The sequence below is a fragment of the Dysidea avara genome, chromosome 2 (assembly GCF_963678975.1).
Source record: "Dysidea avara chromosome 2, odDysAvar1.4, whole genome shotgun sequence".
Lineage (NCBI taxonomy): Eukaryota > Metazoa > Porifera > Demospongiae > Dictyoceratida > Dysideidae > Dysidea > Dysidea avara.
Genome location: NC_089273.1, coordinates 10,973,229 through 10,996,522, shown reverse-complemented (window position 1 = coordinate 10,996,522; position 23,294 = coordinate 10,973,229). Strand labels below are relative to the sequence as shown.

General features: G+C 36.1%; 1 protein-coding gene across 1 annotated transcript; it reads right to left on the bottom strand.

Annotated features, from left to right (window-relative positions):
• Nucleotides 1-1,545: 1,545 nt before the first annotated feature.
• Nucleotides 1,546-14,506, bottom strand: LOC136243210 (uncharacterized). Its single transcript, XM_066034733.1, has 10 exons — nucleotides 14,304-14,506; nucleotides 11,376-11,441; nucleotides 11,117-11,145; nucleotides 9,080-9,541; nucleotides 8,252-8,496; nucleotides 7,989-8,056; nucleotides 7,428-7,936; nucleotides 2,933-3,162; nucleotides 2,012-2,279; nucleotides 1,546-1,740 (listed from the first exon to the last, which is right to left on the bottom strand). Exons 1-10 carry the CDS (start codon nucleotides 14,326-14,328, stop codon nucleotides 1,678-1,680), a joined length of 1,965 nt encoding a protein of 654 aa, XP_065890805.1. The 5' UTR covers nucleotides 14,329-14,506; the 3' UTR covers nucleotides 1,546-1,677.
• Between the last annotated feature and the right edge of the window lie 8,788 nt (nucleotides 14,507-23,294).

Here is a 23,294-nt window from a genome sequence, read left to right as displayed (position 1 = left end):
TGTATTTTGTGACTCACAGAAAGGGGTCACCCATATTTTGTTCCACACTTTACTCAAATCATTGCTTAGTTTGTACTAGAATGTCATAACAAAAATAGCCCATGCAAGTGAAATGCAGCTAGTCACTACAGCCTACTGATCAATGAAAAAGGAAGTCTCATAAGGAGATGTTGACCTTAGCTGACCTAGCTGTTTTGATAAAGTCATGAAATGATTGATGTTTGGAACTTAGCTATTATTACAATGTGAAAAGGCGGTCTTTGTAAAGAGGTGGTCTTTATAAAAGGTGACCATGAAGTGGTCTTATAAGGTCACTATACCTTAGCTATTTGAGATCCAATTACAATGTGGTCTTTGTACAGAGGTAGTCTTTGTAAGAAGGTGGTCTTTAAGAGGTGGCCACTAAACAAGGACTTTACTCTAGGGTACATTTACGTGACAATTTGACCATTTCCGTTTTCCATTTCCACTTTCCATTTCCGTTTTCCATTTCCACTGTTTCCAATTGCCGTAGACTATTCATTCTTGTTAGCTACACAAATATAATTAATTCTAACACTACACAACCACATGAAGCACATACTTTTAAAGCTGCTTGTGTGATGTATACTGTACAGCAATTGCATGTGCAGTCGCTAAAGTTTCAAGAGTCTTAGCTACTTCCTTGAATACATACCAACAGTACTTGTTGTCATAACTCATAACAGACCTGGTCCAGTGTGCTCATTCTGAAGCATGAGTCATCAGCTGTGGCCTATATTATGCAAATCAGTAATTTGCAATTCAGCAAAGTTGCACCTTACAATTGATTAAACAATTAGCAAGGAGGAAAAATGGTCTGGTCATTACGTAGCATTATAAATTCCAAGAAAAATTGTTTCCAGGTCCACTATTTACAACAAGCCATAAAATTGCTGAAAGAAACACCAACAATAAGTACAATTTGTTCTAGTTTAGCTAGCTATTACCATGTGTATCAATTGAAAAGTGTAAACAAAGCTACCGAGTAAATTATTAGCTGCTCATTCACCAATAGCTACTCAAGAGATTTTTTTTCAGTTGTTGTAACTAGCTCGTGTAACGTCTTGGTGGAATCAGTATGCATAAGGTACATCTGGGGTAAATGCCCCTTTCTGCATGGTATAACACAACACATGCACGGAGAAGCTGTATTAATGTTAGCTTCATTACGGTAACAGTGCCATCACTCTCATTATTAACCAGGTACATACCTGCAAAAAGGGAGCTCATAAACAATGGAGACACTCCAACGGTTGATAAACTAATTATATAATTGCATGCAAAATTTCCTGTGTTCTACACTACCTGGCAGGGTCTCCACATAGATAACACTCTAATAGCAACCATAATAGTACAGTCACTATTATAAAGTGTTTGGATTTTAAGCAGTGGAATAACATTTACTGCACCTTGGTATAGTATACACATCAATGTTAATGAAGTTTTTTTTAAAAAGATCTCATTGAGTAATAACTTTAGTGTACAGTATGGCTACCTAGAACTGTTTAACTTAACAAAAAATACATAATACATAGTCATAATACATAGTCATGTAATGTATGTGGAGCTACACATATACTCACATACTATTTGGGAAAAAGGAAACACAACATGTATAGTTTTATGCAGCTAAATACAAGTCATTGCAGAAGGTCACTAGTTCCTCATTCTGTTAAGATCAGCGTAGGTCAGTGTACAAGGTCCAGTAGGATCTGCCACCTAAAGAATTAGTATAGTGGGTTACTAACAACAGACTATTGTAGTTACATCAAGAAATAACAACATATACTGCAATACTACATACTACATTATTTTATGTAAAATTTTGTAATTTCAATTATTCTCTTAATTCTTTACGATTTAGTGAAATGTTTGAATATCTGGATCCTGTTTGAAAATATAGGTAATCACAAATAAAGATATTCTTTTTAGTAATCAAAGTTATGATAGTAGGCTAGCTATACAAAATTGAAAATACTGTACCACTCACTTGTACACGAGCACAATCAGCATAACATTCACTATCATAAGTTCTTCCGTCAGCTCCACACACTTTATTACTTAACTGAGGAGTGTCGCAGGTACACAGAGTAACACAACGACCGATAACATCTGTAATACTAAAGTCACTACCAGCCTGTGGTAACTGAGCTGTTAAATGACGTTGCTGTGTAGTCAGTCGACCACCAGATAACACTGGAACACTAACAATTATACTGTTCTTTACTATTGGAACACATCTGGTAGTTTCATCACACCTGAAATGTGCAATAATGTACGTATATATATATACATACATATATATATATATATATATATATATATATATATATATATATATATATATTAATTATATACATTATACAGCAATAGCAACTGTATGTGGAAAGTTTAGTGCAAATGACAAGCTATAACGAAACCAGCACATTTCACACCAAGATTGAGTTTACTGAAACTCTACACAAGAACTCAAAACTGTACTGACATTACGTACATATAGGTACACTCGTGCATTATCTATTCTAGGGTAATAAATCCAGTGGTCCTAAGTGGTGTGGCCTTGAATTGATGCTGTACTGGCCTGGTGATACAATAACGGCTCAAATACCAACGAAATTTACAAGTACAAGGATTTTATAATGCTTTCCTGGCTGAGCTGCATCTCAAAGTATTCATCATACAGTAACAGCATCTAGAATATTATAAGCAATATAATTATATTGAAGGAAATTTCTTTATCATTGAATAGTAAGTAGGTGCTCAATATGTAGTGAAAAATTGGTGAATTTAACTACATCTTTGTAAACTGATGTGACTAATATTTTAATTCACAAACTGTCCCAAGAGTTAATCATGCAAGTTTTGATGAGAAGGTCGCATATCTAGCAATGCACTACAATAATCAACATACATATAATCACTGCTATCACCAAGATAACACAATCCTTCTTCTTTAACATATTCTCTACAATATCGTTCCAAACTGAATTTACTAGTAGTGGCAGAGTTGAGTTGTGCTATTTCACCATAGGTCAAAGCAGTGTTGTAGACAGCAAGATATGAGATGGTACCACTGAATCGATCCTTAACACTCTTTATGTGTGGTCCTTCTGGTATTCCTCCAATGAGGAGATCATTGAACTGCAAAATTTATAAAAGATATAATCACATCAAACAATAAATTCAACAAAAAAAGTCATCTATACAAGATACATGAAAGCATACCGGCAATATTTTAGAATAAGTGCTACAAGTAGCCGCTGTTTGGTACTTCATTTACTTTTTGTCAAAATTCCCTGAAGAAATCAATTGTACTATTTATTTACTATATATATATAAAGAACTTTGCGTGGGAGTATCAAAGCAAAAAGGTGTTCTATATTTGTTATAAAGGCGCAAGTGTTCTATATTGGGCAGTTATAGAACACTTTAATAGACCACAGTTCTATATCAGGTAGTTATAGAACTGCCAGGTCTATTTTGTAGGCTGATAGCCTACTTTGAGTGAGTAATCACTCATTTTGGTCAGTACAACCAATCAACCTAGCCAGTGTAGGCTGATAGCTTGACTGTGCTGGCTGACCAGTCAACCCAACCAGTAAGAGAAAAATCACTGAATTTAATTTATAGACACACTTGAAGATTCGATGATGGTTGCTTGTGGTCAGCAGCAGTAAACGCTCTTAGTACATTTTGCTCACATGAATGGACGAGTCCTAAGAATGTGACGGAAATATATATGCTTATTAAAATACCACAATCAAAAATTTTTCGTATTGAGAAGACGGATTAGTCTCACAAAACGACTAATGAAGGCGCAGCACAGTGCAACGCAGGCGAAACACAGGCGAAATGCCTATTCTACCGATGATAACACTTCTCCGTCTTGTGTGTACCTCAAGTTGACAGTTCTCTATACCAGATAAAGCACTGCTTTTCGCTCGTACTATACGGAAAATATAGCACTCAAAGAGTGGTCTCGAGATGAAATACAGCACTCGGCTTCGCCTTGTGCTATATTTGTCTCTCACCCACTCTTTTCGTGCTATATTTCCCGTATAGCACTCGCGGCAGTGCTTTATCTAGTACATATATATATATATATATATATCATAATGCCTTGATTGCCTCACTGCCATCCCATCTCTTACAAATGTGATACATCACAGATATGAGTGCTTCTATAAATACTCAAAATACGAGTAGGTAACAGTGGACCTAGGGACCAAGTACCTGGGACCCGCAGGAATCCAACTCTTCATGGAATTTTATACACTTCAAAATATTCTATACTTGTAGCTACTAAGTACAGTACCTCTGCAAGTAGTCTTGTATGGCCAATCCACTTTTCCCCCCAGCACAGCGTCTCACACGATGTTTACACCAGTTAGAAATTATAAACACCTCTGATAAAGTGACTGCATTCTGTGCCACTCACCTGCTGCACAATGAGCATACTAGTCTACTATGTCACCTAGCTACTAAATTTTAGAAATATTATGCAAACAAATATTCCAGGGAAATAATAATTACTAGATAAGCCGAGTTAAACAAACCCCAGCAGCTCAACAACCAGACTTCATACATCATGGTGCAATGCTTCTAAACTACTCTAGTAGCTAGGTGGCTAGTATGCTCATTGTGCAGCAGGCAGTTTCCTATAAATGTAGTCGGCTTCAGACACTTTTTCAGAGCGCTTATAATTTCTAATTGGTTTAAACATTGTGTTAAATTAGACACTGTGATGGGGGAAAAGTGGATTGGCCACACAAGACTACTTGCAGCGGTACCTAGTACAAGTATAGAATATTGTGAAGTGTATAAAATTCCAAGAAGAGTTGGATTCCCACGGCTCCTCGGGTCCCCTGGTCCTGGGTCCACTGTTTTTACCTATCCTCAAAATACATTAAGCATTATATGTGGCTACAATACCAATACTTGTTGTAAGTACTTTCTTGGTCTCTTTGGTTCTTCAACCAAATGTAGCAACTCGCAATTGTGTTATTAATACAATAATACGACTAGCTAAACATGTTGTAAAACCTTTCTCTGATGGTTAGAAGCCTATAACAGAGGATAGAAATCACTAGAATAATCCAACGAACATTCAATAGAAATTTATGAGAAATTCATTAATTTCACAGGAAATTGTTCGATGAATAATACATACTGGTCAATTATCTGTGACTTTTATCCCATTGAAGCCCTGCTTCAAAGTTAAAAGCTACAAGTATATGGTAGGTAAATCCCAGTAAGTATGTAAGGCTATTGTAAGCATCAAAGACAAGTTTATTTACACATTCAGTTGGATCAAAGGCAACATGAAGCCATACTACATCCAAAAAAACTTAAAGCACAGCAAAAATTAGGGTAAGTATAAAGAGTGGATCCAAGGACCTGAGGGGGACCATAAGTTAATGTTCATACCTTGTATTAGACACCTCTGCTAGTCACAGTGGCTAATCTCACATGGCCAATCCACTTATCCATCACAATTATTCACACTGTGTTTAATACAATTAGAAGTAACAAGTGTCTCTGAAAATTGCCTGCAGTAGCCTCTGTGATCTATGGCAGTAGGCTACTCATACTGCACAAAGAGCATGCTAGCCTATTACGTCACCAGTTAATAAAGTTCAGTGCACATGAAAATGGCTTCAGTGAAGTGATTACTGCAAGGTACACCTGTCCAGCAGCTCAATAAACCATAGATTTCACAGCCCTCCATAGTCTATGAATAAACAGACTTTGAGCCATGCAGCAAACGAAGGCCACAACCTGTTAGAAACAAGCCCTTGATTAATACTACAGTTACTGAAGGTGTGAAGAATGAATGGCCTACAAGGCACTTATAGCTTCTATGGAACCGTCATGATGACAGGACAGAGAAAGAGTGATCCAGGTTAATTGAGACTAGCCACTGTGACTCACAAAAGTATCTAGTACAAGGAGAAAATGTATAAATTCTAGGGTCCCCATGGGTCCTGGGTCACCGGGTCTTTAACCCTGGGTCCACTGTTTATACTACCCCAAAAATTATAACCAGCTTGAAGGTACCTATGTTATAACAAGTATGTAATTAACAACTCTATTCAGCAACTGTCTGTCACATTGTTTGTGATCAAAGCATAGGATAGAAGCCAGTCATACCACACCTCAGTCTTAGATTTTCTTTGCTATCAACACCTCAGCCTCAACATCTTGTCCTTGGCTTTGCCTCAGACTCGAGTTGATAACAACAATATCCTACTCATGGTGGGGTTTACCTCTAACTTACTCTAATTGGTACATAATATGTAATGAACTAACAAAAGCAGCTAAGTCGTGAAGACAAATCTTTAGTGTTTTGACATTTAATTTAGTGGCTAGTTGATAATTACTCGTATGTGATAACAAGTATAATGTAGGTGACTGATATTTCCTACTGTACATACTCCTGTGCAGAGCATTAAAATGAAACAGTCTATATGAAACACAACTATGAAAGATGGCGTAAACTGAAAGTTCATATAACTATACTAGAATACTCTTTCACAAGTTAGGCCATAAAGGACAAAACTTGGTCAATACTTGGCTGCTTATGGGTTGTATACAATCACTGGACTGGACTAGTGGACTGGACTGGTGGACTGACTACTGGACTCAGGTGTTTTCCCTTTTAAACCAAATATTTGGGAAACTGGTTGTAAGTATGCTAGTTAGACCACTCCCCCACACATAAAGAAACCCACACACAAACAAAAGAAAGGTGTGATCATGCCAGATTTGCCAATATTTAGCTATGTACAGATGTTCTAGTAGTTATTGTACGTCAACAAATCTAAAACAGAAGTCAATGCGGTAATTATAGTTTAAAGTTCAAAATGAATCAATTTGATTGGTTGAAATCTTGTGCACGTGATTTCGCTTGTTATTGCTGTTGTGCAAAGACTATAGAACCTTTGTATCAGCTATGGAATAGCAAGACAGTTAACTGTCACCACTTAATTTAGCTGACTCCATGACTATAACTTGTAAGATACATGGTTACTACAACACTACATACACATGTACTGTATGGTTTGTACTTCATGATAAGACAAATGGTAGTCGTACAATAGAGATTATGCCAAGAGAGAGAATCGGACACAATCCTAAGATAACAGACAGTGCCAAGTAGACAGGTTCACCTGCATATTTTACATTCAATGTAACAATAGCTACAACTAGTTGCCCAAACATGTGCCAAAATGAAAAAAATGAAAAAAACAAACAAAAAAAACCCAGTCCACTAGTCCAGTCCAGTGATTGTATACAACCCTACTTATGCTAGTAAGGGATGTTTTCTACATACTAATTTTCAGATTATATTCAGGCTTTCAGCCTTCTTGTGCATTCTGAGTGCAATAGCAGTTAATAAAACTTACCCCAGGTTGGAACTGACATTCTGGGATATTGTTTTCCACTCTAACAATCTCTCCATCAATAAAGAGTAGAGCTCTACTATTAGTACCATCTATTACTGCACTAACAGAGTGGTTGTAAACATCAGCAATAGCCACATTCATAAAGGTTATCATATACGTTGTACCATTAACTGTTCTGTATGATAGTATTATTTGACTTTCACTGGATTGTAAGTACAATGCCCAATCTACTGTGTTCCTGTCAGCACCTTTAGCAATAACATAACCATCATTGTCACTATCTTGTTGTAGGATAGCAAATATGGTCAGGTCTCTATCAAGATCAGGGTGATCTGTAGCTGGTCTTGTGATAACAGTTAGTCCATCAAATTTGGTAGATGATGAAATGTAACTGGTCTTGTCACCACTAATTGTTGATGCATCAGACTCTAAGTAACCCTCACTAATATAAGATGGCTGCTCTTCTCCACAATAAGATCCTTCACGACAATCATCATCACTAGTACAAACTGAAAATTCACAATGTAATAATACCAAATCACTACATCAATACATTCTTACTTGGAGGAACATATTGACAAGTGTGAGTACCCAGGATACCTGGGAAACACCTCAATGATGGATCACACCTACGTATACAATTGCCACAGATTATGTCACTGCATAAATCAAACAAAGTAAAGCGTGTCACATATTTTGACTACAAAATATATGTAAGTGCACTCTTAGATTGAAAGAAAAGTTACTCATAAATTTTCTAAATACACACGTATCATTAATATAACATGCATACATATGTAATTAGTTACACAAATGTACTATACCTGTCCAAGTCTTCCAAACAGAATTCAGTACTCTCAACAGTTGGTGGTGGACAAATCTCACCAAGTGTGAGATAATGTGTACATCTACCATATCGTACAATACTGGTATCCATTAGTGAACACACTGAACTATTAGCAAACAGGTATCCATTGAATATTGCTACTTGATTGATTGTTCCATTAAAGTAACCAACGTTAGGTGGTACCCCTCCTACTAGTAGGTTAATGGCATCACCATCACTAACCTGTGTAAATAAAATGACATGTTAATTGTTTTAGAAGATTTCACAGATCTCATTTGGCATCATCTAGGGTTGAAATGTGCTCAACTGCTGGCCTGGGTAACCCACCAACCAGTGAATGGCAGCTACCCAGACGTGGCCTGGTTTGATTAATTTAATAATTGAAACAGAGGTCATGAGAGGTGGACATTTGATTCAAGAACTGTACATTGGGCATTGTTATACAAGATATGGTAGATGGTTGGTGCTTGTCAAGGCTCTCTATACCTATGCTTACTTTAACAAGGCAACACTTATGATGCCTACTTCAGAGAAACCATCCAGGCATTGGTTGAAGCACTACTACTCATTGACAAAGCCCACTCTGAAACCCCATGAATACATACACTATTCACTGCAATTAATCTTCATGGTTGAAAATGATCAAGCTTGATCATCTCAAAAATGGTCTAATGGTAAATTAGACCAGAATTTTATAAAGCAGATAAGGTGCTATCAATTCAGAGGCCTGGACTAACTGGGATAATCTGGATTATTTCCAGTTTAAAAATGTTAACCCTAGTGTATCTACAACAATAAAACTTACTCCTAAGTTTGGATTAACATTTGAAGCTGGAAGTTCAAAGAAACCCAAATTCAATGCTCCTGACAGGTCAACTTGTACATCATCAACAAACACTCTTACTAGAGGAAACGTAATCAACAGACAGTGTTCATTTCCATCACTCAGTGTAGGAATATCAAATATAGCTTCACCATCGCTGTATTCAATGGTTAACCTTGTTCTGCCTTGAATTGTCACACTATCTAAATGAACAGCAAAATTAATGGCATTCGGATCACTGCCATAGAAGAGTAAATATGCAATGTTGTTTGGAGCTTGACTGAAATTAGCATAAAATGTGAACTCATCTCCAAATTCTGGTCTTCTGGTAGATGGAATAACAACAAAAGTGTTCTCATTCAGTACAACTGGTTGTTGCAGTAGTGTAGTGTGTGGTGGGAAATCATTTGCTGGACATTCCTTCTGGCAGAAGTCTCCATCATCCTACACAACCATTAAAAATCTAAAGTTATAGAGGGCTGGTGTGTATTGAAACTACAATTTGCAGCATTGTATATAGTGGAAGTTCATGGATTAAATGGTAGAGTTAAACTTCAGATGCTTAATTGGCTGACTCAGATGCATACACATAGGATCCATGGGACTTCTCAGCATGCTACATCAGGACTGTATAATCTTAGACCCAGGTTGAGAAAAATTGTAGAGTATGTAGCCATTATACATTCACAGTTGATTTGTGCACAACTTTTAAACAGGTAGTTCAATGTCAACTAGTCAACCTACACACTCAGTCTAAAACCATTTTCCCACATAATTGTGACTGAATTTGCGAGAAGGGATCTTCCAAACACATCCAATTCTATGAACTTGGAAGACCACAACTCTGTGTTCAAAAACGATAAAAGCCTGAAATTTTCTCCATCTATTAATTATGTTGATGCTCACTACTGACCAAATTTCTTAGCAATAACTTTTCCCAATAGGAAGGTATGAATTGTCAAAGTTAGTAAATTTGATGTGTGCGCGGAAGACTCATTTTCACAAATCCAGTCACAATTTTGCTATTTAAAGAAATTCAAACGTGAGTCCAGTCCAGTGATTGTTTCAATCTTAGTTTTTTTTAGGTGCGTCTAAACTATCTTGTACATATTTGGCTTTCATATGAGCCCTCAATTTAATTTTCTAAGAGAAAATAATATGCATTTTACTCCTTATGATTCTTTTCCAGTATGTGTGGTCCAAAGTATAATTATGTCTGATTGGCTGCAGATGCAGTCATGTGTGGATAGCTTTCTACTATTGCATGTTAATTAACTGATACTTTATTGAAGCTGTTCTAAAGTTCCTCTATAGGCCACAGACTTGACCTTAGTTTAATCTCTCCAGTACCTTACTGGAGTTCAAAAATAATTGACAGATAGTCAATATTTTAGCACCCACTGTACATGCATAGTTACACTGTAATTTTATCATGTGTTCTGTGTGATTTAATAGCCCAACTGTACACTGGGATTTCTTAAAAGTAATATGAACAATCTTCCAAGATGCCTCCATGAACATAGTTAAGTTTAGTGCAAAGTTTGTATATGCACAGTCATTATATCCTTACACAGCAAAATAAGAAAACATACCTGTGCGTGACCCAGTCTATCTTATAGCCTTTCCATATAGCATATTTTGAGTCACTAGACTTGGAAACTTATACCTCGTCTTGTTAATACGGTACTTAGTAGCCTGAAACTTGGTCAGCTCATCACATAACAGAACTATGTGGAAATGCTCAGGACTTTGTGATGAACAGTTAGCTGATGGTTTATTTGTGTGATATAGGACGGTGTATACCTTATTAGAGTAGTTGAAGTTTTGTAACTAACTTGGGAAAATATATAGACACATATATGTGACAAAACCAGTACAGCTGTGCCTGATAAACTAGCCTTTCCAAATACTAAGTTTGTTAACTCACATTGTGTGCAAGTACTAAAAGTAGCTTTGCATTGCAACTAGTGATTATGTGCTACGAAGAAATGTGTATATTATGCATATTACAGAACTTACTGGTCCACAGTCTCCATCTTCAGCACAATCTGTATACAACAATGAACTATATTAATTACATGTAGCTCTAAGCAAACATGCATTGTTAAATGTATTCAGCTATTATATACATATCTTCTAGAATTCTACATTCAGTATTGGTTGGTCCAATACAGTAAAAAGCAATATTGTCAATTGGGTTAACTTTAAAAAGTGGTGACCAGCACAGCTAATAAAACATTAATTTTACAGACAGCTATTGTTTACACCCATTACTCACTTAATGTTGAGTTATCAGGTATGCCTACTCCTTCTGACAACACAAAGAAGCTTCCAATGCTCAACACTGTATTATAAAAACATACAAGTGTGAAATTACAAAATTAAATATACAGTACACCCTTTATCATTTTAAGGAACATTACCACACAGCTTAAGACATAGTTGATACCAAATCTACTCAATGCCAGCATTTGGAAGTATAAAAAGTGAAATGAAATGATGAAAATGCTACAAATTTATTCTCCGTCATTGCAGTATTTGATACTGGCTCATTACAGTAAATACAGTACTGCACGCCTTAATACAAGTTTCTTCCAAGTTTACTCACATCCCTAAACTTAAAACAGTATGGACTTTGTTGCCTAGAGTACTACATCTAAGCCATGCAATAAACTAAGCAACATAAACTTTTAATTTATCATCCTCACCTACATGGATCATCATTGTGTTAACAGCATAATTTTTGGACCAACGGTTGCCGATTGGTAACCCTTTAACAGCTTATTAAATCAGTGTTTAGCTAAAACAAAATTGCATTCTGAGCCATGCGAGCTGTTTTATGTAGCTATCTGGTTAATAAAAAGTATCAGTACATGATACAGTCAAATAAACAACTAGCCCTAACCAACCTGAGACCCGGGAAATATAGGGAGGTGAGATTGGTGGCATTTACGTACATAGTTAAAACAAATTGCATTTTTGTATAAAGTATTTTCGCTCTTTACAAGTAGTTAAAGTGAAGAGTGGCAAAGTGCCATTTGGTGGGAAAGACCGATGGAAGTTCTCACCAACTAGGGGAGTCTGGGGGCATATACTCCCCAAAATTGCTGTAATGACTGGAGAGAAATCATTGAGATCTGGAAGTAGATTAAGAAATAGTGAATTAACATAGATAAAAAAAGAGCTGTGTATATCCCTTCACCGCCAAATTTGTAGCAGTTCCAATCTACTACTTGTAACTTACATACCATATCATATAATCCTATATCAAATTACTTGCTATAGAACAAGAAATTCAATTATTATTGAGTTAATGTTTACACAAGAGCAACCACAAAGGCTTTATATAACTTTATAGTATAAAAATTGATCTAAGCAAACCAAACTCGAAATTTCACAACTTTACAGGTTAGCAATGTTTATAATATTACAATAAACATCACTAACCTGTTTATAGTTGAAGCAATCATCTCTAAGTCTGTTTTCCAGGAATTGAACAAGTGCACATGCACATACAGGCACGAGGTCACTGTTTTGAGGCATACAAAAGTAGCAACATGCCACTCCAACCTATATAATCCCTATTCTCACTGTTTCTCTTTACTAGTACATGAGAAACCAGTTGTTCCTGTTCCCATTCACTTAAGGGAGTGCCTGCTACAGGATACGCGTAGGGGCTACTAAAGCACTCAACTGAAGTTACAGAATATTTAGAATGTTATGCTATGGGCATTTATATATTGAAACCACCATATGGCAGTTGTGGCGGTGAGAGGGATATAGCTATAATATTTACAAACTTGAAAGTGGTTTTAAGGCTTTTATAGGGTAATGGTGGACTGTAAAAGAGAAAAATCTTAAATGATATTATTTTGGCTTATAATGTAATTTTAATCAAATTTAAAAGTGTACAAAGGAGAAAAATAGCTTTATCAATTAAGATTATAATCAAATACCTGAAAGATCGTAAGATGCACACAATACTATATATATACACAAATAACTTTATATAGCCGGTTCTGCAGTGCGGTTAGCTACACTTTAACTTTAGCCTGACATTACAACTAGCTTATCACTATTTACAACTAGCCAAAAATCATTTACAACTAGCCTTTTGGCCACAACTAGCCCTCTTTTAGCCCCTGAAAACTATAATTCATAAATCTGTCACATCACTATTTTGAACACTGGTGAAAACAAAAAAACCAATAATTAAGTGTATATACGTAGCCTTACCATATTTTTAGCATTACACACACCATCATTAGCATTACTTTTAAGCACTGTAGCAATGGTATTGTGGTGTACAACCACCAAAATGACCTTTCTCTAAATGTGGTCATATCTCACACTACATACATGGGTATACATACATAGCTAACACACAATAGTGATCATACCACCAACCAAGACAACATTACATGGTATTGAGCTGCCATTAATGATCCAAACTATAATACTGCTGATACTACTGAATTGTTGATAAACACTTCATGTACGTATCAATATAGGTACATCCAGAGTTATAGCTACTAACTTAATATTGTTGTTTTTTTTACTATACACTGTACAATAAGTGTTACAGTATATCTTTAGGACTCAAGAGTGGCACCACTACAGTATTAAACACCAACCCAACACTAGATGGTATCTTTGCAGAACATACGTAGACCATGACAGCAGCCATAAATGAACCCGATTATATATTAAACATAGTTAGCTACACAGTCACTGTAGCTAAAAGTAGTACTACAGCTTCTCTGGTTGCATATAATATCTAGCTGGCTTTTAACTGCAGAGTATAAAACAATTCCCCAGTGGTTAATTGCATGTACCGAAACGTTTGTTTTGTATCTAGTTAAGGCCACTCGAAATAAATTATCTGTTTCCCATCCTGTCATACTATGTTAGGCATATTTTGCATGTGGGCGGGCATTCTTCCATTATTTCGTTAGCTTTCTAAGCCATTATTTGCTGGTCACAACCATATAAAGCTTGCCGGTGCTTCAGTTTTTAAGTTGCAGGACAAGATCAACTGTACTGAGCCTGTAGCTACACAGTAGTCTATATGCAAGAAAAAAAATACGGATTATAATGGAATAGCTATCATAGTTTTAGTGCTCAATGATAGTAAACAGATTCGGGCGGTGCCGGACGGAAACAAAGAGCTAAGTACGTATATTGTGGTGTCTGCAAGTCGACTCACTCAGAAAGAGTAGGCGGGACTCCATACTTCTCGCCTCCGAGTCCACTGTGACACAAGAACTTTACACGTGAATAGCTACCAACCAGGGGGGAATCTGATGTACAGCTTGGCACCGGATTGTAAAGTAAGAAACGCGATCGAACTTCTAGTAACTTGGCGCCACAAGTTGTTCACAACTACGTACAGTAGGTTGCTACCTCTTGCTAGGGTGTGTCTGGAAACTACCACCACGTGTAAACTATCCAACCTCAGCCAGGCTCGTGAGGAATTTAATTAATGCATGGAATCACGTGATACTCTGCAAAAATCATCTGGCTGTATTTTACAGGCATAGCAGCAACCGGCTATTTCTGTACAGACATTATGAATGTATAAATGTATTGTTGTACTGCCAAACTCCTAAGAAGTGTTTTTACCTTACCATAATCCACTGTAGCTACCACTCTCAGGTGTGAAAGCAGCTAGTGTACCAGTCTTCAGAGAGTGACAGTAAAATTATTATTATTATTTTACCTGGCACTGTAGCTGTTTCCCTCAGTGTACATAATTACGTACATATAGTAATACAATTATATCTTTAGTGTGTGCATTATGTAGTGCAAGAAATACAGTCATGTATATGACTTCAATTACATACGTAGTTCTACCAGGCTATGCAACCACACTTTGTCATATATTTCAAAGGAAAAGTAGTGTTCCAATACCAACTCCATCTTTAGCCTCAGTATTGAAACAAATAATTCAAAAAAAGCCCCTAATATAAAATGTGCCACAAATCTATTTAATGACTCCAATGCTATTGTATATGGATATAAGTAAGATCTTCGGGTGTATCCATTCACTGGACTGGACTACTGGACTGGATTACTGGACTGGACTACTGGACTCACATAAAATTTGCTCAAACACATTTTCCGACCACAAACACCTTTTTCAACCATCTAAAAGTGATTATCTAGAGCAGTATACCACACATGGAGAGGACAAGAACCCTCTCCATGTAGGCACACACATACAGCTAACTGTAGTCTATTATTTTAAATTATTTTAAGCACAAGTGTTGAAAGTCTGTAGGACACCTGGTCCTACAGCCTGTTTAAAGATGTGTGTTTGAAAAAGGTGCTAGTTTGGTGGTTTATTTAATGGTATAACTTTGGTTTGAACTCTTGTTACAGTTACTGTTATTTATTGCAAATATATGTAACCTTACCTTCCTGTTTGATAGTGTGCACAATGAGAAGCAATTCTTTCTAAAACCTACTTGTTGCTATTTACAAACATTAAACCAAAGGTCTGGCGAAGCTAGAGTGAATGTGCAGATGGCTGAAAGGCTATAGGCAATTTCTGCGTTACATAACATAATTGCATTGTGTAAAATTATTATTGACTTGTGTGCTATTTTACAAGAAGGCTATAGAGAAGACAGACAGACAGACAGACACATACAATAGTAGTGTTAACAGTTGAAACATTGCTAGCAGTAGGTAGATTATTTTTGATAACGTACTGCACTAAGGTTTTAGTGTTGTTTTTGTAATTAAAGTACACGTTTTAGTACATGTTTTATGTCAGTGAATGGTATCAATTTTTAGAAAATAACAAAAAAATAAAAAAATTGAGTCCAGTAGTCCAGTCCAGTAATCCAGTCCAGTAGTCCAGTCCAGTGAATGGATACACCCTAAGATCTTCCTCATGTATGAAAGGTTTGGTAGTTATGACAGTAGGGTACATGGACACATAATTTGCCTATATACTGCTTTAGCAATCACCCATGCATGCCTTTGTAAAACTAATATCTGGTAAATGTTTTTCTACATACTGTACGTAGCTACATAATGCTTCCTATAAAATTGCTATAAATTAATTTTGGTGAACTTTGAAACATTGTGAAAGCTATAATGGCTACAGCTCCGGGGGGGAACAGCCCCTCAGCTGCCAGAGATTCTATACTCTGATCAGCCCCATCTCACATCAACTACTTCCTCCACCCTCCACCACTGTGGGGAACTTCACTGGAAACTGTGGAACAACTAGAGAGTTGTCACCATTAAGGACAACTCTCTGCTTCCTACCAAAGACAAAGTTCTGTACCCGATCAAGTAGGCACCCACTTATGTCATAAGCTTTTAATTTCAGTTATGAGGGACTGAATCAATGGCTTAACAGAATTATAAATAGATTATATCAACAGGATATCCATCGTCCATTGCCGTAAGGAGTTGTGTTGTACATGATCAGCCAGATTACATGAATCCATGTTGGAAATAAATATTCTTGTTTGTGAACATATGCTGTGCTATACTATCTTTAAAATCCAGATTATTGTTGATAAGTTGATATTATACAGTGTGTTGACTTATGTTTCACTTGTGTTTGAAGTAAACGTGAAAGCTAAACACATGCTCTATTATATTGACCAACTATAAACATGTACAGCAAAAGTGAACAATGTGTATAAGCTTGGCTGTTAAATTCTGAGAGTACGCATATGCTGAAATGTTAGCAATGGATTCACTCTTGTGGCAAGTAAGGTATGTATTACAACATTCACCATAGAACGTATCATGTTAATGTGAATTGCTCTATTAGCAAATGTGTGTGTAATCAAGAGAGATAATTGCTATCAATATGTTTGTAACAAATATGGTATTGTTTTGACCATCATATTCATGTGTGTATTCATCGTCATCTAAATACAACAGTATTCCATAACTTGTTTCAATTCTAGTATATATTGCAATTGAATCTAAATGAGATATTCCGACCACATTGTAGCACATTATTCCATATTGTCTGTGTTCTTGTATGGTTACATTGATTATTGAAGTGAAAGAGCAACAGGCAACATGTAAGCTAGGGGAATAAATTTCTGGCAAATGAACCAAGCGACGATCAAAATAATAATCATCAACCGGACATTTTACAGAGATAGGTAGTAGCCAGTTACTATACCCTCCACATTGTTCAAATAACAAGTGTGATATGGTGACATTGTAGGAACAAATAGCATGGAAGGATGCTCTGTAGAAACATTTCAGGACTACACTTGTTGATTTGTTTACAATACCAACAAATTAAAGGACACATTGTGTACATGTTGTATTACAATATTTGATGCAACATTATACAGTCCTGGTAGTAAATTAAATTCAACATTTGATATATTGGATAGGCTGTTATTCAGTAGGAGATCATCCAGTGTAGTATAGGGCTGAGAAGGACAGTGAATATTCTGATATAATATATATATTCTGGCTGCTGCTGCAGCATTTGTACACAAGGCTGCAATGGTTATGAGGATGATTATGAGACATGTCATTGATGATTAGTACATCTGTATCAATTCTGAATCAATGATAAGGATTACTATTTTGGTCAGACAAGTCATTTAATTACACCATTAGTAGATATTTCTGGCTTAGAAGTAATTAATGTAAGTCTAATTAATATCACGTTTAATCACAACAGATACTGTGGAATAATATTCTGCTCCACTTATAGTTCTGCTGAAACTACAAGGGCTCATAAATGGAACACGTTCATTAGGCACTATTGAGTACTTGGTACTTATTCAAATGGCATTAGGTTACTTAACTGGACTTAGTGTTTTCATCTCTAACAACAAAATACAAAACATCATGGGAATTTACAAAAGTAATGTCACGTTTTCTCGTTTTTCAATAATAACTGCTTTAACACTATTGATTCAGAATTTGTATCACCATACGCATACATCAGAGTTTTGGAATATTCCAATATAATGTTTGAATCAAACTTTTGTCACAGAGAGCTGATAGCAGTTAAAGAGTGTATCCATATTGTCTATTTCAATATATTGCTACAGTCGTTAATTTAACAGTACTTGGAGATCAATTTAAGCTTCAATTCCATAGCATAAAATTTATCTCAAACTATCAACAACACATTACCGTAAACTATTACACATCTCACTGTTGATGGTTGGAAAATGCTACATTCAGTGAATACGATGCTGGAGAAATAAATGAAAATATTATACAAATTGACAGTACCAATATCACATTAGACAAACATATCAACTTGTGCTATTATCCACATGACTACGTGTATAATTGTACCACTTACGTATATATTGGGACGTGTTTTTCCAGGACAAACATTACAAGCAGAGCTTTGTAAACCATTTATAAAAGAAACAACATTTGTTGTCACTTGTAAAATTGCCCATCCAGCTGAACTCACTGTAGGCAAACAACCCACAATAGTTAATTTTACAATTGTTTCAAACAGAACTGATCAGTGTTCCTTGTTTTTACTAGCACAGACTAATCCCTATCAACATTAAGATGTATTTCAAGTACAGCTTTTGCCTTGTCCAAATGGATTTATGTTACTAAATGGAATTTGTGATTGTTATCCTCATCTTGTTAATAGTGACCTACAAATTAACACTTGTTATATCAATGAATTAGCAATTAAACGTCCCGGTAATAGTTGGATTGTTTTTCAAAATCAAAGTTGTGAAACATGCCAATATCCTCCCATTGTCCAATGGATTACTGTTCACCCAGCACAACAATGTTAAACTTGGAACATCCTGATTCACAGTGTCAGTTTCACAGGACTGGCCTCTTGTATTCACAGTGTCAAAATAGACTTGGTATGATATTTGATTCATCAAGATGTATGAGACGTACCAATGTGTATTTGTTACTGAGTATTATTGTGTTGATAGCTGGAGTTGCTCTGGTAGTGTTATTGTATTGTCTAAATTTGACAGTCACTAAAGGAACAATTAATGGAATAATATTCTATGCACAGGCGGTGGGGGATGGGAGGGCTAGGGGGCTGAAGCCTCCCCACATTCTGCTGAGAGGAGGCTAAGAATGATATCTCACTGAAATTATCTTTCCTGGAGTGGGGCTGAAAACTGTGAAAAATATAGATATACTAGCTCTCAAATGCCCTAATAGAACAGTCAAAAGGCTGCATAAAAACTTGTTCCTAAAAGTTGTCTAAAAATTGATTTAAAATTTTTCTATAGCGGGAATCAAACTACTGACCTCTTACTTGAGTGAGTTGGTGTATTACCACTGTACCAATTATTTCCAAGTCAGCAAATGAGAGCTGAAACAACATGAGAAAACTGTTCTATTAGAGTATCTTGATCTTTGCAAGGATTTCAAGGATAGAAATATGTATGGCAGGCCAAACTAACTCACCACACATATACATTGTTTTGCTTACAAAGGCTCAGCATAATTACAGTGGTGAATATGGGGGGGTTGCAAGGGTCTCAGCTGATACCCCTCTGAAAATTTTAATACCGAATGCACGCACCCCAAATTTATTTACAATTCATGTGGATGATAAAATCACAAAGAGTTATACAATAGTGTATTATATTAGGAGTTTTTCAGCCAAACTGTATAATTCTATGTCGTGACTAGGTTGTGTACATGACAGTGTATTTGGCCCCAAATACTATTCAATGCTCAGCAAATTTTAAATAAAATAATCAAGCTCACGTGATAATAGTTGGCCTCTAATGCGAGGCAAGGATGTGTTCCTTTTGGGTGAGCATTTTGTGAGCCCAACATACACAATATGGAGTAATTTGTTAAATTCTTGTGGTTTCACTGTAATAAAAGAAAAATTAATGTGCAGTAGAACCCATGCAGGCTTGCCATGCAATGCCCTGATAGGATCTGAACAAATTTCATCATAACCTTAAGCTAGATTAGCTCACATGATCCACATTCCACACACTAATCATTATGCAGTATCAAGTAGCAACTCTTGATCCTTTACATTGCTAGTCTAGCAGTACATACCGTTGACGGTAATTTGCTTTTTTTTCGTTGTAAAATAATTTTCGAACGCAAGTACTTATATGAATATTTCTCACAAGAAATTTTTTTGCATAAGATCGAACTATTCTAATAGAGCAGTTATTCACGTAAATCATGCGAAAATATTTTTACACAAAAATTTTTTATCACGAAAAATTTTTGCACGAAAATAAAGCGAATTACGGTAGTAGTACCACTAGTACGTACCATATGGGTTGAATTATCCAGCTGGATTAAATCTCAGGCTGTAAGATTACCTGAAACATTGAGTATATCATTGGAAAAAAATTAAAGAAAGATAACTAATAGTACATGACAGTGTAGCTTATTTCTAGGGAGGGAAATACACCATCATGTACTTACCTGGTCACTAATAGTATTATAATCTCACATCAGGTGCTCTGGACCCTTGTGAGATTTTTAATTCTATGTCGTGACGAGGTTACATACATGACAGTGCATGAGTTCAAAGCCTCCTGAGAGCATTGATTCTCTTTATTCATGTATTTAATAAACATGTCAAACAAACCTTGAAATGAAGCTTAAGCTTTTGAGGGGTGTCATGAGGACAGATTGTCCGTAAACCGTCGAGCATATTCAACTATGGCTTTTAGCATATTGAAGTGCATGCAAAGTACAGAATAGTTATTCCTTATTTTAAACATTTTGCATTTTGATGCTGCAACATCATCACCACAGCACCACAAACCAAGCCCTTGCAAGGCAACACCTGGCTAGTAGTTATACACTGGAAGTATTGTTGAGTTTATAGTTATTTATTTTCCAAATATTCATTACCACTTGTGCTATGGTGCTAAGAAAAAAACCTTGGCCAGAAGGTAACTGACTTAGTCAAACTCTGCTTTATTTAAATTTGGATAAATGTCCATGAAATCCAGGAAAATTTATCCGACAATATAGTGCTGCACAACTTGTAGCATAAAAATAAACTGCACAGTGCCCAGTTGCCTTGTCTTATGCCTTGTACAAGAAATACAGATCCTTAATAAATTCAATTTGCTACATGAAACAACTCACTTTCTCTATTTTCATTCAGTCAGCGACCACCTTCACACACAGGGGTGTATATTCCCAAAACTTGTAATTCTACTATATGCATCTGTTTGGTAGCTGGTGTGATACAGGCCTTCCAGTAAAGAAATGTACTGTATATCGAGACACTGTATCATTAGATACAGTCCAAAATCATTGCATCTAGTTACACTCACGTGCTGCAATTTAAACTATGTTTGGGTACTATCAAATAGATGTAACTGTGAAGAGAGTAAGATACTTTTCCACTTACAACTTGCAAGAGTACCATCTACAAGCTGAAAAACATCACTTTACATTATAAAAACAATGCTGGAGTGTGCATAAGTCATCCTTGATTAATAAACAAGTGTAAATAAGCATAGTCTTCCCAACAGCTACTATCTATAAGACACTCTTAGACAGAACATTCTGTTGTCGGCACAGTTCAGGAATTTGACCGAAAAACTGAAAAATGTCCCCTTGAGAGCATCCTGATATATTGAAATTGAGCATACGCACTAAAACTGTAGCAAAATGGGAGCCAGACTAGTATAAGAGGATTGTCAGGCTAAGGCAATGCAATGCTGGGAACATTTTTCCTCTGCATGTATGTCACAGAATCTGTTTCATAGTAATTCTCAGTTTCTATCTTTGTCAGTGTTGTATGTTATAAAAAATTTTAATGAACTAAGTTCCTGCATTGCATGTCAATCAGGTTCCAATACTACCCAGTCTATCCACATATGCATTGATGAATTTATCTAAGATAACGAGCAGTGTTAGCTATCACCAGGCAGAGTAGTTATTGAAGGAACAAATGGGGTCTGCTTTACATTTACATCTTTTATAATTGCTGGCAAGTCACTCCATAGGTCTGTGGCATAATATTAATGCAACCACATAGTAAATTGGTAAGTAGACACAGAGGGAATACTATAACTATAACCATTAAGGTAACGTTTATTCTTGTGGGGCATGTGATCAGTAGATTTTACTTATTCAATGGAGCAAACCTAAACTATCATCTCCTACATATCACATAGAACAGAGAGGAATGTGCAGTATGTACACAGGTGAAATTAGTAAAATTTTAAAGTTGGTTAAGTAGTGGAAAGCATACAGGGAATATTATAACTATAACCATTAAGGAAATGTTTATTCCTGTGGCTACATGTGATCAGTAGGAGATGATAGTTCACATTTAGTTATTTAATGGAGCAAACCTAAGCTACCATCTCCTACATATCACATACAAAAGAGAGGCCGGGAATATGCAGTATGTGCACATGAGGTGTTACAGGTGTATTGTTCTAACCACTGGTGTTAACTCATGATCAGACATTATGTGTGCACAAGAGCTATAATGCTACTGTGAGCTTCACTGTACAAGCTCAACAATAACAGGGTCAGCTCTTCCCTGATGTAAATACTCTCAACTTAGTCTACTGTAAAAATCTGGGCCAGCCACCCACCTTGATTTATTTCTGGATCAGTGCCTGCTGATGAATGTCATAGGTGACTGCTCTAGCTATTAGAGTATCTAAATCTTATGCACCTCCAATGCAGCTAGGCTGATCCTATGCAGTGATCTGTGCCCTTGTTGAATAACCTATCCATGCAATGATAACGCCTGCAATGCTCTTGATAAATAAGAATAGCTATAGCTAAGTCAGCTGCAGTGATCCATCACAAACAGCTTAGCTATATATGCAATCACTGGGATACTCTCTGTGGCAACACCATTGCTGGTGAAGCATTTTGTGACACGCATTTTGAATATAATTCATCACAGTTAATATTCTGCTCAACTCATATTCATGGCAACACTTTGGACCTTATCCTTACTAACAACGATGACCTAATAGACAGTATTTCAGTAAGTCCTACTGATAACCTACCTATCAAATCTGATCACTATACTATCACTTTTGAGTTATCACTAGTAAGACCTCAGCCAACAGAAAGTATTTCTCAACATGTTTACGATTTCTCTAAACTGATTTTGTTGGAATGAATACCTACATAATTCAACTCTATTATTGTCAACTGTCTGTTCTTATCTGATGTTGAAATTACATGGGATATGATTAAGTCTATATTTATGAAGCCATGATGTTATATATTC

Excerpts from the sequence above, each read along its gene's own strand:
- LOC136243210 (XM_066034733.1), bottom strand. The coding sequence starts at position 14,328 with ATGGAGTCCCGCCTACTCTTTCTGA. Across the intron at positions 11,146-11,375 it reads ACCTGATAACTCAACATTAA|ATTGTGCTGAAGATGGAGAC; the intron begins GTGAGTAATGGG and ends TGTTGTATACAG. Across the intron at positions 3,163-7,427 it reads AATGTCAGTTCCAACCTGGG|TTCAATGATCTCCTCATTGG; the intron begins GTAAGTTTTATT and ends TAAATTTTGCAG.